Here is a 14,743-nt window from a genome sequence, read left to right on the forward strand (position 1 = left end):
ACATGAGGGGGGGGGGGGACGGGGATGAAACAATCGGATAAACTTAAGAGGAGGAAACCAGTTATGGGTGGGGAGGTCATAAGCTTGGGAGAAGAGGTACGTTTTTAGACGGGACTTAAATATGGGGAGTGTGGGTGAGTCACAGACAGACTGGGGGAGAGAGTTCCAGAGTCGGGGTGATGTGCAGGAGAAGGCTCTGTCACCGAAGGATTTGAGTTTGGATTTTGGGACTGTCAGACGTGAAGTATTGGAGGATCGGAGGGGACGGTTGGGGCAGTAGGGGACAAGGAGGTCGGATAGGTAAGTGGGAGCCAGGTGGTGAAGGGCTTTGAAGGTGAGGAGGAGTATCTTGAAGATGATACGCTCCTTCAAACACGCTCCATACGAACACAATGCTCTCGTATCAGACGCTTGCTCGATCACCTGCTCGTTTGCTGTCATAATGTACCCTACACAATTCCGACACATTTCTTCGCTATCGAGTTTGCTAGCGCATGCGCAGTGATACTGACCGGCAGAATAACATCCGGTTGTTCCCAAAGATGATCTTTTTTCTGAAATAATTTTACGTTAACGGACTTAAGTAGGAGTCAAAATTCGGGTGCGTATTATACATGGGTACAGGCTTTTTTCCAGCATCGACATGCCATTTTTAGGGTGCGTATTATACATGGGGGCGCATTATACATGGAAAAAAACGGTACTTTCGCAAGGCACCGTATTTACAGTATTGTACCTTGTTATAATTTTTTTTATAATAAAATAGTTCTAAAAACATGTTTACAGTATGTACACTTGTACCTTGTTATAAGTTGTTATATTAATGAGTTCTAAAAACAAATTTACAGTATGTATACATCTACTTATGTTACACACGCACGCACACGCGTACACACACACACACGAAGAATCTGGGCTCACCTTGCGTGTCAGCAGACATGTCGTTGCAGTGCCCCGCTCCGCCTCGTCTGCCTCATCTTGGCGTAACATCCAACTAATAAATAATCTGCTGGGAGTTTGACCGTGCCAAAGACATCACGTGCCACCGGCACACATGCTCATCAAGCGGGTGTCGACGCCCAAAGTTGAAAGTGGGAGGAGATAAAAGCGACTCATTTGGCAACAAACAAGCCGACATGTCCAAGGCCGACTTTGTCACAACACAACTTTATTTCTTTAGAATGCACTCTTACGGGAGGACGCGTTTAAAAAAGTTCCTGCACCGCTCACAGTTTGGGAGGTCCCATCAGTCTCCAGCCCTCCGTCTTGGACACTTTGCCAAAGAAGCCCAGCGTTCCCAAAGCCAAACACGCCGATGTGCCCGTTGCCGCGCTGTGGGCTACACGCAGGCGCGCGCACACACACACACACACACACACACACACACACACACACACACACACACACACACACACGCGCACAAGAGAAAAAGGACAAAATAAAATAATCCACAACAAGCTGAGCAGGTATTAAGAACCATCTGAGATGTGAGCACTTCACAGTCAGTCAAATCCAACAACAATATATAAAAAAAGACAACAAAACAACTGAAGTTCACTGAAGATCACTCGGGGCCACCGCTGGTCAGGACGATATTGACGGTAAGGACATTGAAGGAGGGCAGGGTTAATTATTATTATCATTATTATTAATTATTATTTTATATATATATTTTTTTTTATATATTATATTATATATTATTTTATATATTTTTTTATTTTTTTTTAAAAAGAAACACACACACCGACTACTTACTCCTGGCCCCCAGAAAGATACCGGAAGCGCAGCCGCCTACGAAATAGTTGAGCGGATCGTCCGGAGCTTCACGGGCCTGAGCGCTGAGACACGTCGCCATCCCAAAGATGGCGCCCATCGCGGCTGGAGAAGGAAACGCAAAACCGTCAAAAAGATGAAGTGGAGCCAAATGTGAATGTGAAGCGCAGCAGAAGCTAATCATGGTAACAATCACGTCCGCATTCACATAACCGAGGTAACGGCCGCGTTTGCATTTTAAAGGGGAGGGCGAAATAAAAAATATGCCAATCCATGTGTTGTTGCGCCCTCAGTCGGAAGAAGAACCGAGATACTCTGGCTTTTACAAAACGTCTGCAATAAGCTGAAAAGCAACACTACAGCTCTACAAAGCCGCCTCTTCCAAGGCCGCCGACGATCGCCGCCGTCGACCTGGTCGTTGGACTGTCATATGGTCACACTACTGGTATTAATGTAACTGTGGGAATGATTCAGCTTTCTTATGTACAGTAACTATGGCAACCACGGTCAGGCCGGTTACCCATGGTAACGGTGACGTTTCCGGCCCGTTGCACAGCTTCCATTGCAGTTTCGGGCTGGAAGGCGACGATGTGGTAGGCTGAGCCCACCAGGCCTGAAAAACACAAATTACATGCTGGGTAAAACTCAAAGGTGGCCAGTGCGCCTCGTTTATCATTCATCAGCAGCCTCGTTTGATCGTGTTGATGCACGAACTGGAGAAAATTGTGACAACTTGAGGTGTCGCGTGTGGTTGCATTGCGGGACTTTCCTGAGATGAATTCCTCGTTGATCCCAAAGCAAGCACATGGAAGCTTTTTTACAGGAATAGAATATTTTTCTAAACTGCTAAACCAACCAGGAACTTGTCAATATTTGACATGGGTGGGAGCGCAATTAGCTATGTTATACTACTTGCCAACGTTTTGTGGTTGCCGATGTTATGTAGCACCTAAAGGCATCCTGATACATAATTACCAAGGTAAACGCCTCCCCTGCCATCATGAAAAGGGAAAAACAAATTCAATTGTTTTTTTAATAGTCATTTTCCTTTTAATTTCAATAGTTTTGTATCATTTTGAACCACAATTGCTGAATTTTTATAGTTATTTTAAAACCCAAGACAATTCGCTCGGAGGAGCCAACTTCCCGTCTAGCCTCCTCCGAGGATTGCGTAATCACACGGCTCCCTATGTTGACAGGCTATGCCAGGGGTGGGCAAACCACGGCTCGCGGGCCACATCCGGCCCACGGGACCGTTTAATCCGGCCCGCCAACCCTGAACAAATTGTATTATTAAACTTTTTTTTTTGGGGTCATTTTGCCCGCAATGACTGCGTTTCCCCAGTAGATGGCGAAGCGCTCGCCTGCGCATTTACTACACGAAGCCGTGTCAGAATTGTGCGTGTACGTACTCAGTAGTACGGACATGGCGCACTCTCGCTCTATTCGTATCAGTCCCGAATTTAGAGCGTGGGCTTTGATGACAGCATTTTTGTAATTCGCGCGCTGAGCTTTCAGATGCAGTTTTGTGCTAAAGCCACCCACAAACCTTCCCCTGGAATCCTTCCATTAAAATGAGTCGCCCAAGGAAAAGCAAGGTGGACACAGTGCCGAGCGTTTAAAAGAGAGTAGCCAATTTGGCTCGACGTACGCGACGTGACATTCAGCCACATGAACGTCAACATCAACCCGTCACAGATCGAGGTAAACGGACCAACACCTCGGATCTCGCCTATGAATTGCCACAACAAATTTTACTCCAGACTATGACGCACTAGCAAAAAAGGGAGACCAACAACACTGTTTCCACTGAAAATGAACGGGAGGCTCTCAAGTTTATTGTAAAAACAATGCAGGATGCTCAAGGACATTGATGCACCACTTATTTGCGACTAATCTTAACCTGTAAAGGTACTGTCTTCAGGCTGCTGAGGGCCAGGGACAAAGCCTTTAGAGCGGGGTATGAGGCTGGCTTGAGGACTGCGAGGGCCAACCTGTCCCGGGGCATCAAAGAACCAAAGAGGGCGTTCTCGTGCAAAATTACCACCCACTTCAAGGACAGCAGGGACGCACGGAGCCTTTGGCAGGGCATTCAGACCATCACGGATTACAAGCCCGCGCCGCAGAGCTGTGAAGGCGACGTCCGTCTGTTCAATGACCTTAACCGCTTCTTTGCTCGCTTTGACGCTCAGAACAGCACTTGCCCGCTGAAGGCCACTCCCCCTTCACACGAGCTGCCCCTGTGCCTCTCCGCCGACAGCGTGAGGAGGGCGCTTGCCGCCATCAAAATCCGTAAGGCGGCGGGCCCTGACAACATCCTGGGTCGAGCGCTGAAGGACTGCGCTGGTGAGCTGACGGGTGTCTTCACGGACATCTTTAACACTTCCGTGCAGCAGGCCATCGTCCCTTTGTGTTTCAAAGCTGCCACCATCGTACCTATGCCGAAGAAACCCGCTCCGTCCTGCTTCAATGACTACCGCCCCGTGGCACTTACGCCCATCATCATGAAGTGCTTTGAGCGGCTTGTCATGGAGCACATCCGATCCGTTCTCCCCCCCACCATTGACCCCTTCCAGTTTGCGTACCAAGCCAAACGGTCCTCTGAGGATGCCATCTGCTCTGCCCTCCACTCGGCCCTCACCCACCTGGAGAGAAGGGACTCGTATGTGAGATTGCTGTTTGTGGACTTCAGTTCTGCCTTCAACACCATTGTGCCATTGTTTATTTTGTGTCGCCTAATTGTATGTTTATCGTGTACTGTGTCTCGTCACCGTGGGATGGAGGAAACGGAATTTCGGTCTCTTTATGTGTCTTGACATATGAAGGGATTGACAATAAAGCTGACTTTGACTTTGTTCATATATCTTGTGGTTTTTGTCATCTGTCTGTAACGTCGTGTTTTTTTAGATGAACAAAACGGCTTTTAAAAGATACCCCGTGGGGACAAAGCGGTACAGATAATGGATGGATAGATAGACACATTTTAATCCAGCAGTGGGAATTAATCAAGTGCAAATACTTTGCACCTGTACAATACATGAAGAAAGAGTCCACATTCTGGGTGTCCAAACTTGAGTCACTTTGTACTTGTGCAACTGGTTTGGTCGAGTCAACCTCATCTGAGATGTGGACTGATTGATTGAAACTGATTGGTTATCAACAATAGGAGGGACAGAGGCCAGCCGGGAGCATTAGACACCAGCACCTGACATACATACAAGCGATGTTTCATACCTCTGGGGATGCAAAAGTTAGCGAGACGAGCTCATGAAAACGCAACAAAATGACTAAACAAATATAAAACTCTTTTTTTTTTTTTTTTTTACCAGTGACGCATATCAAAAACTAAAATAGATACGACTTATCTGACTTGTTAAAGTAACTATCATCGTGGTGAAACATCAGTGGTCCCCAACCACCGGGCTGCGGACCGGTACTGGTCCGTGGGTCACTTGGTACCGGGCCGCCAAGCCGCACAGAAAAAAAAAACAATTATCGTCGATCAATTAATTCAGGTCAAGACACTCGTCCCGGTCACATGACATCTTTCCACAGTCGACCCCGCAAAGCTAATATGTGGCGACAGGCTAACTAACCAGGCAATGAATCATTCGAAACTGCTTCAACACATGGAGACCAAGCATCCTGCAATAAAAAACAAACCTTAATCACTTCGGGTGTCATTGTCTCCGATTACGTCTAGATGGGACCGGCTCGTTTCTGAGAAACAAACTCAGTGCTCCCACTAATTCAACGTAATGGTGAGTTTTATTTTTGGCATTTGTACTTGTTTTTATGTCAGTCAGATCATGTTATTTCATCGTACTTATATATTTATTATAAATGCATTATTTATGTATTTATATAAATGTATTATTTATTTATATAAATGATGGTCCGCGAAAATATTTCTGACATGTAACCGGTCCGTGGCGTAAAAAAGGTTGGGGACCACTGCCATAAACCAGTGGTCCCCAACCACCAGGCCGCGGACCAGTACCGGTCCGTGGGTCACCTAGTACCGGGCCGCCAAGCCGCACAGAATTTTTTATTTTTTTTTTTTAATCGACGATCAATTAATTCAGGTCAAGACACTCGTCCCGGTCACGTGACGTTTCCCCAGTCGAGCCCGCAAAGTTAATATGTGGCGACAGGCTAACGAACCAGGCAATGAAGCATTCAAAACTGCTTCAACACATGGAGACCAAATATCCTGCAATAAAAGACAAACCTTAATCACTTCGGGTGTCATTGTCTCCGATTACGTCTAGATGGGACCGGCTCGTTTCTGAGAAACAAACTGAGTTTTATTTTTGTCGTTTGTACTTGTTTTTATGTCAGTCGTATCATTTTATTTCATCGTATTTATATATTTATTATAAATTTATTATTTATTTATTTATATAAATGCATTATTTATTTCTATAAATGCCGGTCCACGAAAATATTTCTGACATGTAACCGGTCCGTGGCGCAAAAAAGGTTGGGGACCACTGCCATACATGACCAAAAGGGCTTTATTTTAAATGAATTTATTTCGATGTTGCAGTACCTCTGTAGAAAGAACGACCTAACCTTATTGCACAAAAACGGATTATTTTTTATAAAATAATCAAAGCTCGAAAATAAATAAAAACGATTAAAACTCCGATTAGTACTTTAATTGTATCTGAGTTCAAGTACTTTACTCACCTCTTTGATTTCAATTAATCACTCATCGCAAACACAATAGCTTTAGCAACGACAACGGGAAGTGACTCGGCGACGTTCGCTGCTCAGCGACTTTCGGCACGTCGAGTTTCACGCAGACGGTTAACTGTGTGCAGCAATATTCACCCAGAGTTGTGGCCAGCTTGGTCGTGATCCATGTTTTTTGCACGCAGTCTGTGCCCTCTGGAACGTCCCAGTAGCCCATTGCTCCAGAGCCTGCAAGCAGCAAGGACAAACTCGCCAAATCTCGCGAGGCGAAAACTGAGGCAGGGCGACGTGTTGCTCACTACCGCCTCCTACTGCATGTCGAATTTCCCCCGCAGGATCAAAGGCTGAAGTTTTCGCAAGTTGCAACGGCAGCCGCTGTAGTGATGTTTGGACTGGATACAGGACGACGACAAGGTCGACAAAAGCATCTACTCTAAAACACCTCCAAATCAGGAAAACAGTTTAAGGCTACAACTCTACACTCGAGTGTAACAGAATTTACAATCTATGTATTTTCAGGATCTTTATGTTAAATGTTGATATTGATTTGGCTGCGTGATGACGTCATGACGCCACACACACTGATCCGTTGATGAATGGAATGGCAAGGCAGCAGACACTCACTCGGTCGTAAATGGGAAATTGCACAATATGCCTACCGTTGACGAATGGGAAAAGCAAGGCTGCAAACACTCACTCGGTCGTAAACGGGAAATTGCACAATATGCCTCCATTTGTTATTTTGGGGGACACCAACACAAGGTGGCAACACGTCCCGCGTGTTTGATTTTCATTTTTAAAATGTGCGGACTTGTAACAAATGTCTGCTTTTTCTGTTTGCATGCGCAAAAATAAAAATAAGGAATGGAACACTCGAGCACCAAATTTTAAATTAAAAGTACAATTTCAAGATTCAAGAGTTTTTATTCGCCATGTTTGAGCGTGCCAAACAAGGAATTTGACTTCGGTACATCACAGCCTCTTTTCAACATTTAGGTGACTAACAACACTCAGGACGTGTGAAAAGTGATGACTAAAAATGACAAATATTCTCAAACATCCCCTGATCTTAAACTCCCAGGAGGGCAAGGAAAAACTCAAAACTCCAACAAGGGGAAATGAGAAACCTTGAGAAGAGACCACAGATGGGAGGGTCACTCTTCCAGGATGACTAGGATACAGAGTACAAACAGTGTAGACAATTCAAAAAAGGTGTGGAGAGCAGGATGTTATTGCTGTTAGGCTGCGGATTTTAGTTATTGATCTGACTCCAAATTGCGATCTACACTTAACACAAGAGTTGTTATGTCCAAATCCACACACTGTCACACCTAACAATTTTGCGAGTTCGTTCTGTCAAAGAGAAGACCAGTAGATCAATTAGGCCGAATTTACCAATTGTTTAATCCTGACAAAGCAAACTAATACAGGCGCCTGGGTCTCCGGGTCCTTAACATCAAAAACTCATGTGCCTTTGTGACCATCAAGAGACAACACATTCTTCCGGGTTGCCCAGTTTTAAGGAAGCACAATATGAATATTCAAGTATGCAAAATATTGTGTGATGATTGGTTGATGGTCATCTCCTCCTCGTTTGGGTGTTTTTCTGCTGCTCAGCGCAGGTGTCTGGTCTCAGTTGTGGGCGGTTGGGTCTGGACCACCAAGACGAGTTGTTATTCACGTTCCTCACCGGCGAGATGTCCTTGTAAGATGTCCTCCCTGTCTGGACATCCGGTTCCACAATACTTTGTAGACAATAAGTTCATGCAATTCCCTGCACATTCCTAACTGCCCATCATGCGACTACACGAGCACACTACTACTGAAAATTATATAGATGGGGTTATACATAAGTCTAACGCAGCCTCAATCAAATATGTTTGCAAACTGCCGAAAGCACATTTCCCTTTATTCCCTCTCATGACCTCATTTATCATCACCCGTTACTCTAGCAAGCAGCGACCAGCACACTGTCGGTCCTTTCTTCCCCCCGCGGCTCATGTTGAGTCACGAGGGTATATTGGCCATTCGGTGACAACGGGCCAACGGTTTTCTCAATCAACCGAACAGTGAGTGATCTAATACAGTGGTCCCCAACCTTTTTTGCGCCACGGACCGGTTACATGTCAGAAATATTTTCGCGGACCGGCATTTATATAAATAAATAATACATTTATATAAATGAATAAATAATACATTTATAATAAATATATAAATACGATGAAATAAAATGATACGACTGACATAAAAACAAGTACAAATGACAAAAATAAAACTCACCATTACGTTGAATTAGTGGGAGCACTGAGTTTGTTTCTCAGAAACGAGCCGGTCCCATCTAGACGCAATCGGAGACAATGACACCCGAAGTGATTAAGGTTTGTCTTTTATTGCAGGATGCCTGGGGTCCATGTGTTGAAGCAGTTTTGAATGCTTCATGGCCTGGTTAGTTAGCCTGTCGCCACATATCAGCTTTGCGGGCTCGACTGGGGAAACATGTCACGTGACCGGGACGAGTGTCTTGACCTGAATTAATTGATCGTCGATAAAAAAATAAATTCTGTGCGGCTTGGCGGCCCGGTACCAAGTGACCCACGGACCGGTACGGTCCGCGGCCCGGTGGTTGAGGGACCACTGTGTTGAGGGACTCAAAGATACTTCTTGTTTGGCATCCTCACCTTGACATAGGAACATCTGCCAATACGGGTATCCATACATATATAGTATGTTTAACTGGAAACCCCAGCACCCTACTGTGCGTCTTGCTAAATGTAAATCGTGTGAAGCATTAACCCACAAGGTGATGCCTGTCTGCGTTTTTTCCCCTTTTATCATTTGCTGATGTTGTTTCGCTTGAACACTAGTCCCCCATGACCAATCTTTAGTGTCCCATACCAGATTTTTCCAACCCATGTTTACCAAGTCGTTGGTCAAATACCAATCATAATCCCGATAATCATGTCCTCTAATCTGCCCGTTTACCAAACTTTCAAACGGTATGGTAATTTGTACTGTCACGTTTTTAGGGATGCAAACCTGGATCCCCCATTTAAATGATTGGACCGCAGCGTCCCCGGTGTGTCTGAGTGACCCCGGTCACTTGTCTTTTGGACCGGATGTTTAAATGATGCTCAGACACGATGTTTGTTGTGTGGCACCATGTTCCATTACAGTACCACAACGGTTCCATGATTGGGGCCGGTTCTTTCAATTTATCGTTCAACCTTCCTTGACTTGTCACTGCCAACTGTGTTATCTGGGTAAACAATTATATACCGTGACTCTCCAATACCCTCTCAACCGAGGACAAACCAAAATCATTCCCCAAGCATTGAGACTAAACAAGCACATCTCTCCAAATGTTAACTTCTTTTGTCCATGACATGGAGCAACTATAAACTGTCCATCTTCTGAATATTGGTAAATACATGCAAAGGCGTAGCCAGGAATTTTTACAGTAGGGGCGCACGCCCACAGGAAAAAAAAAATCTATCACCCACGCCGTTCGCTTATCGCTAAAACAACATCCGGGTCGGGGAGGCAAACGGTGAATGGATAACATCGCGCACATAGAATAGCGCAAGCACATTCGCGCAAGACCGAAAGAAAAAAACGGCATGAAAATGAATCGAAAAAGCCAGATTTTTTTCAACCGGGGCGCAGGGAGTCCGAAGCGGGGCGCCGCCCCGGCTCGCCCCGCCTTGGCTACGCCTCTGAATACATGTGTCAGGTTTAAATCGCTGACTGAATAACTATTAAGAGAAGAGCAACAGCAAATAAACCACAAGTGAGACAGAATATTAAGTCTTTTCTCGCCCTCAAGGGCCTTGGACAGGCTTCCATCAGCGGCAGTACCATTTAGAATAAATGTGCAGCATTGCTCACCAAACATGGCGCAGACACCACCCTCTTTTGAGAGTAGCATGTCAAGGGTCATTCGGTTCTGGAAAGCCATGAGGAAGTAGCGGCCAGTTGGGAGTGGACCGCCCTGAAACCCGCCTCGGTCCAATTTCCAAGCCTCTGCACGTTGTAATGGATGTAGTTGATCCTGTCGACATTTTTGTTAAGAGTACACTCCCAACACAGGGTGGATTCAAAACCAGCTATCTGATTCACCAGCTTACACTTATCCGGCACTCCTCCGGGAACACCAATTGCATCAATTTCGGTCAGATCATCATCGGCTGTCAAATTCAAAGATATTTTGGTTTTTACCAGCTTTTTTTTTAGTTTCTTTTTTCAGATCTTGGGATGTTGATACATATACAATTTAGCTTGACTACATTTGTCACGGTGCGGAGTAGAGAAATGGAGCAGGGCGACCAAGTGCAGCTTGGACCAGGGTTTATTGCAGCAAACTCAAAAGACTCGGCAAACTGACGTGACTAAACAACCAACTAACAAGACTAACAGACCAAAGCGTGAAACAAAAGACAGGAACCAAACAAACCGTGACCGCGAGACATGCATTGTCCACATCTTACGCACACAATGCTCCGACCGCGAGTGATACTCAAACAGAACTTAAATACAACACAGGTAACGAGAGGCAGGTGCGTGTGATTACACTAAACAAGGGCACACAGGAAGGGAGGGGCGAGCACACAGACACAGAAACGATGACACTTAACCAAAACTGGGGACGAGGCATGACAGAACCCCCCCACAAGGGACGGCTCCCGACGTCCCAAAAATCCAATCCCCCACGGCGGCACGCGGGGGGGGGGGGGGGGGCAGAGAGCCGCACAGGGGCGGCGACTAGGGGCAGAGAGCCGCACTGGGGCGGCGACTAGGGGCAGAGAGCCGCACTCGGGGGGCGGCTAGGGGCAGAAAGCCGCACAGGGGCGGCGACTAGGGGCAGAGAGCCGCACAGGGGCGGCGCCTAGGGGCAGAGAGCCGCACTGGGGCGGCGACTAGGGGCAGAGAGCCGCACTGGGGCAGAAAGCCGCACTCGGGCGGCGACTAGGGGCAGAGAGCCGCACTCGGCGGACACCCGGGGAAACGGAACTGCATTCGGCGGACACCCGGGGAAACAAAACCGAAATCGGCGGACGCCCGGGGAAACAGAGCCGCAATCGGCGGACACCCGGGGAAACAAAACCGCAATCAGCGGACACCCGGGGAAACGGAACCGCAATCGGCGGACACCCGGGGAAACGGAACCGCAATCGGCGGACACCCAGGGAAACGGAACCGCAATCGGCGGACACCCGGGGAAACAAAACCGCAATCGGCGGACACCCGGGGAAACAAAACCGCAATCTGCGGACACCCGGGGAAACAGATCCGCAATCGGCGGCATTCGGAGAGTCCATGCCGCAATCGGCGGGATTCGGGGAGGCGGAGTTGTGCGCAGCGGCACGAGTCAAGCATGTTGCCTTCCTAGATGTCGGGTGATGATCGCAGGTTCGGGCGCTGCTGGCACAAGGACCAACGGCGGCCGTGGGTCCAGCGTCGCTGGAGCAAAGTCCGATGGCAGCCGTCGAGCCGATGGCGGCGGGAGGAATCCCGATGGCGGCCGCGGATCCAGCGTCGCTGGAGCGAAGGCCGACGGCGGCCACGGGTCTGGCGTCGCCGATGGGCGAAGTCCGATGGGAACAGCGGAGCCGGTCGCACCGGGAGGAACTCTGATGGCGGCCGCGAAGCCCATGGCGCTGGAACCTGCTCAGACGACGGGCATGGATCGGGCGTCGTGGACGGGAGCTGATGGTGGAGCTGGTCCAAGCGCTGGTCGCTGTGATGGTCGGAGCATTCTGTCACGGCTGTCACGGAGTGGAGAAATGGAGCAGGGCGACCAAGTGCAGCTTGGACCAGGGTTTATTGCAACAAACTCAAAAAGACTCGGCAAACTGACGTGACTAAACAACCAACTAACAGACCAAAGCGTGACACAAAAGACAGGAACCAAACAAACCATGACCGTGAGACATGCATTGTCCACATCTTACGCACACAATGCTCCGACCGCGAGTGATACTCAAACAGAACTTAAATACAACACAGGTAACGAGAGGCAGGTGCGTGTGATTACACTAAACAAGGGCACACAGGAAGGGAGGGGCGAGCACACAGACACAGAAACGATGACACATAACCAAAACTGGGGACGAGGCATGACAACATTCTCTGAAAGCAATGGCTTCTCTTTTCTTTCTTCAATGGATATTACTATATAGAATGCTCTGTCACACATCTTACAATCCAATCGACGTGATAGACTTCCCACGATCTTTGATCAATGGTGACGGTAGAACATAAAGCAATGGTCGCAAACCCATACACATGACATATTCAATTGTCTTTACAGCTTGTTTTGCCATTAACAATCAATTGTTTCGTTTAGCAGTTTATTCTTATACTAGTTACCTGAAACAAATTATCCACATTCACTTTAGATATATTCATCCCATTCGTTAACATCTACAGCGGTTGTTGACAAAGTATACATATAAACATCATACTCTCATGGCAGTCCAGATCTGACACAGCAGATCATCCTGCAAAGGTCAAATTGATCTTTTAAATTGCTACAATGCGGCATAATTAAAAAATTTTTTGGAGTGATCAATATAAGTTGTTCACTCATCTCTCCCCTACTCATTATGACTTAGTTCCCACAAATACCATGTTGCTGAAGTTAACAAAGTGGCAACAAAGATGTGGCTATCTTACATGCAATAACGTCATTGTTCCATTTTCTTGTTCCCGGCATTTCTCTAAGAGGTAAGGCTCCCTTTGGGTCACTTTTTCCCGATTGAACGTTATGTAGTGTATTATTATTATGATATCATGCAATGTTCATCTCACTAGTAAGCCTAAGTATGACCAGGTCATGTTCAAGTCAGGTTCGTGCGGGATTGTTTGGGGCTTGGTCCAGGAAGGTAGACTCGTTGGCGCCAGACACATCTGGCTTCCATTAACAACTGCTAAGATACACACGATGTAGAGACGGGGGAGCAACGGCGGGGTCATAGGTCAGCCAACAGCCCCATCTGCGCGCTCCCGCGTGGAGGGAAGCGCAAGAGTATAAGGTTTAGGACGAGAGTAGACAAAGGAACTCGACATCTTGGCTAGGGCGCGAGACACTTCTCTCTGACATCGGTTGAATAAAATCTTTCCCCAATCAGCCATGTGTGACTGAAGTTTTCCTTCCCCAAGCCAGCCACTTTTTCACCATCTTGTTTGGAAGACCAGCCGACCATCGAAGAGAATTCACCACAGTTACCTCAAAAGAAATTACCCTTTTGTAATTTGCAAGGACTACCTCAACTGACCTTTCTGCTATTTTAATGGGAGTTGATGTAATTATCAATATTCAATGTGGCCCTTCCCCCTTGGAAGAACACCAGCATTTTGTTTTCAATGCTCTTAATGAGAACGTGCTTTGTTCTTTTTGCCTTTAAAATATTAATTATAAATATAAAATGTAAATGCCAAATTTGAATCATCCTTAGTTTCCCACTTGGTTTTAAAACATGGTAATCTATATTGTCGCCCAAACAATTTTTCATACGGGGTTAAACCCACAGTACTTGTAATATTTATGTACAGTTTGACCAGGTCTAAACATTTTGTCCATGATCTTCCATTTTTCCCATGCACATTTTCACACTTTATACCAGTTCTGTCACGAGAACTAATTTTCAAAATCCCATATCTCGGTATTATTATTATTATTATTATTATTTTTACATAACGTTTTTGCCACTGTTAAGGCATTCAGTGTTTTTGTTTAAACCAAATCAAACCATTTTGAGAATGCATCTATTATGACCAGGCATTATAACCCTGTGGATTGTGTTTAGCACATGTTAAACAAGCTCTACAATTGTTTTATTTATTATTTCGAATTATTTCAAATCCGTATGTTGTATAAAGCTGACTGACCTGCCCCACTATCCCTCCTCTTGAGCCATGTGACACGCACTATGGCTCAATATTGCTGCCAATTGGTATAGGTTCTTTGGTAGGATAGGTCTGTCTTCTGGTCATTTATAGATGCCATTCTCTACTCTTGCCCCTCTTTTTGTCCATGATTGAATTTCAGTCTATGGACTTTGTCGCTGCACATCTTTAAAAATGTTTCAGTAATTCAATCCGCTTCTTGTGTGTATAAAATTTGAAGCGTCTTTTGCACTGCAGCTATGCGGTTCCGTCTGCAAGCTTGTTACCTCTTGACACGTTATCAGTCTCGTGCGTGCCTTGCACACGTGCACATAGCTATTTGTCGTGGCAATTGGACTGCCTCCACAACTAGCTTAGTTGTAGTTTC

The 14,743-nt window shown here is 46.3% G+C and overlaps 1 protein-coding gene and 1 long non-coding RNA gene across 2 annotated transcripts; both read right to left on the reverse strand.

Annotated features, from left to right (window-relative positions):
• Positions 1-1,148: 1,148 nt before the first annotated feature.
• ndufa11 (NADH:ubiquinone oxidoreductase subunit A11) lies at positions 1,149-6,769 on the reverse strand. Its single transcript, XM_061296403.1, has 4 exons — positions 6,610-6,769; positions 2,294-2,386; positions 1,756-1,878; positions 1,149-1,339 (listed from the first exon to the last, which is right to left on the reverse strand). The coding sequence occupies exons 1-4, from the start codon at positions 6,686-6,688 to the stop codon at positions 1,227-1,229; spliced, it is 408 nt and encodes a 135-aa protein (XP_061152387.1). The 5' UTR covers positions 6,689-6,769; the 3' UTR covers positions 1,149-1,226.
• A 650-nt stretch (positions 6,770-7,419) lies between these two features.
• Positions 7,420-12,611, reverse strand: LOC133167506 (uncharacterized). Its single transcript, XR_009718000.1, has 3 exons — positions 10,357-12,611; positions 8,752-8,809; positions 7,420-8,194 (listed from the first exon to the last, which is right to left on the reverse strand). It is a non-coding gene; the product is annotated as an uncharacterized LOC133167506 (long non-coding RNA).
• Between the last annotated feature and the right edge of the window lie 2,132 nt (positions 12,612-14,743).

Source organism: Syngnathus typhle, linkage group LG14 (genome assembly GCF_033458585.1).
Source record: "Syngnathus typhle isolate RoL2023-S1 ecotype Sweden linkage group LG14, RoL_Styp_1.0, whole genome shotgun sequence".
NCBI classification, from domain to species: domain Eukaryota; kingdom Metazoa; phylum Chordata; class Actinopteri; order Syngnathiformes; family Syngnathidae; genus Syngnathus; species Syngnathus typhle.